This window comes from Naegleria gruberi (assembly GCF_000004985.1).
Source record: "Naegleria gruberi genomic scaffold NAEGRscaffold_302, whole genome shotgun sequence".
NCBI classification, from domain to species: domain Eukaryota; phylum Heterolobosea; class Eutetramitea; order Acrasida; family Naegleriidae; genus Naegleria; species Naegleria gruberi.
Window position 1 is genome coordinate 1 of NW_003163073.1, and position 1,343 is coordinate 1,343.

The 1,343-nt window shown below is 35.8% G+C and overlaps 1 protein-coding gene across 1 annotated transcript; it reads left to right on the forward strand.

Annotated features, from left to right (window-relative positions):
• Positions 1 to 76: 76 nt before the first annotated feature.
• Positions 77 to 1,260, forward strand: NAEGRDRAFT_76704 (uncharacterized protein; the record flags this gene model as incomplete). Its single annotated transcript, XM_002668335.1, has 2 exons — positions 77 to 1,175; positions 1,201 to 1,260. Coding segments are annotated over 2 exons (1,158 nt in total), but the record flags the coding sequence as incomplete, so codon positions are not given.
• Between the last annotated feature and the right edge of the window lie 83 nt (positions 1,261 to 1,343).

The window sequence follows — 1,343 nt, forward strand, 5'->3', positions numbered from 1 at the left end:
AAGAAGGAGGCTCAAAAGATGATTATTCTTATGGAGCTAAGAATAATAATAATCAATTCATATCAATTTTTGGAAGCCTTGGCTTAAATCCAAAATTTGATGGCAAGAATGTTCCTGTTGCTGTGTCAACTGCATCCAATGGATTCATTGCTTATTTAACAGATCCAAATTATTGTAATGGAATTGCTAGTAATAATGAGACTGTTTGTAATGGTCATGGTCAATGTCAAAAAGATGGCAGTTGCCTTTGTAGTTCAGGTTTTGGTGATCAGTGTGAATTCCCAACTTGTAACGAAATCCACTTTAATGAAACAAATGTGTGTAATGGATATGGTAACTGCACTTCTTATGATACTTGTTCCTGTAATGCTGGATGGTCTGGTCAATACTGTACCGATTTTTTTACTTGTTATTCAATTGCCTCATATAATAGCTCTGTTTGTTCTGGAAATGGTTTATGTTATGCATCAAATAAGTGTAAATGTAATGATGGATGGACTGGATCTAATTGTGATATGTATACCTGTTTTGGTATTGCAGCAGATAATGCCACTGTTTGTAGCAGACATGGTACTTGCAATTCTGATCATACTTGTACATGCAACGGAGATTGGACTGGTGATAATTGTAATATACCTATTTGTTTTGGTTTTAGTGGAGGGGAAAGTTGCAGTCAACATGGTTCCTGTATTTCAAATAATACTTGTCAATGTAATAATGGATGGTTTGGAGCTGATTGTTCAATTCATTCATGTAATGGAACAAGCTCTCAAGATTTACAAAATGTTTGTAATAGAGGAAGAGGTCAATGTGTTGACACTGATCTTTGCTCATGTAATGAAACATGGACAGGTCAATTATGTGAAATTCCTAAATGTTTTGGAGTGAATTCAAGTGATATTTCAGTTTGTTCAAGTCATGGTCAATGTATTAATGCTGACACTTGTCATTGTAATAAGGGATGGTTTGGTAGTAACTGCTCAATTCATTCGTGTAATGGAACTAGTTCACAAGATGTGAAAAACGTTTGTAATGGAGGAAATGGTCAGTGCATTGGAACAGAGTTGTGTTTGTGTAACCAAAATTGGGCTGGTCAGTTCTGTACTATTCCTAAATGTTATGGCGTTATTTCTACAGACGCTACAGTTTGCTCTACTCATGGTAACTGTACTGATGTTAATACTTGCCAATGTAATACAGGTTGGTTTGGTCCATTATGTAATGTTCACTCCTGTAATGGAACAATCTCACAAGATGTAAAACACGTCTGCAATGAGGGTAATGGAGAATGCATTCAAATGGATAAGTGTGATTGTAAATCTGGCTGGACAGGCCAGTTCTGT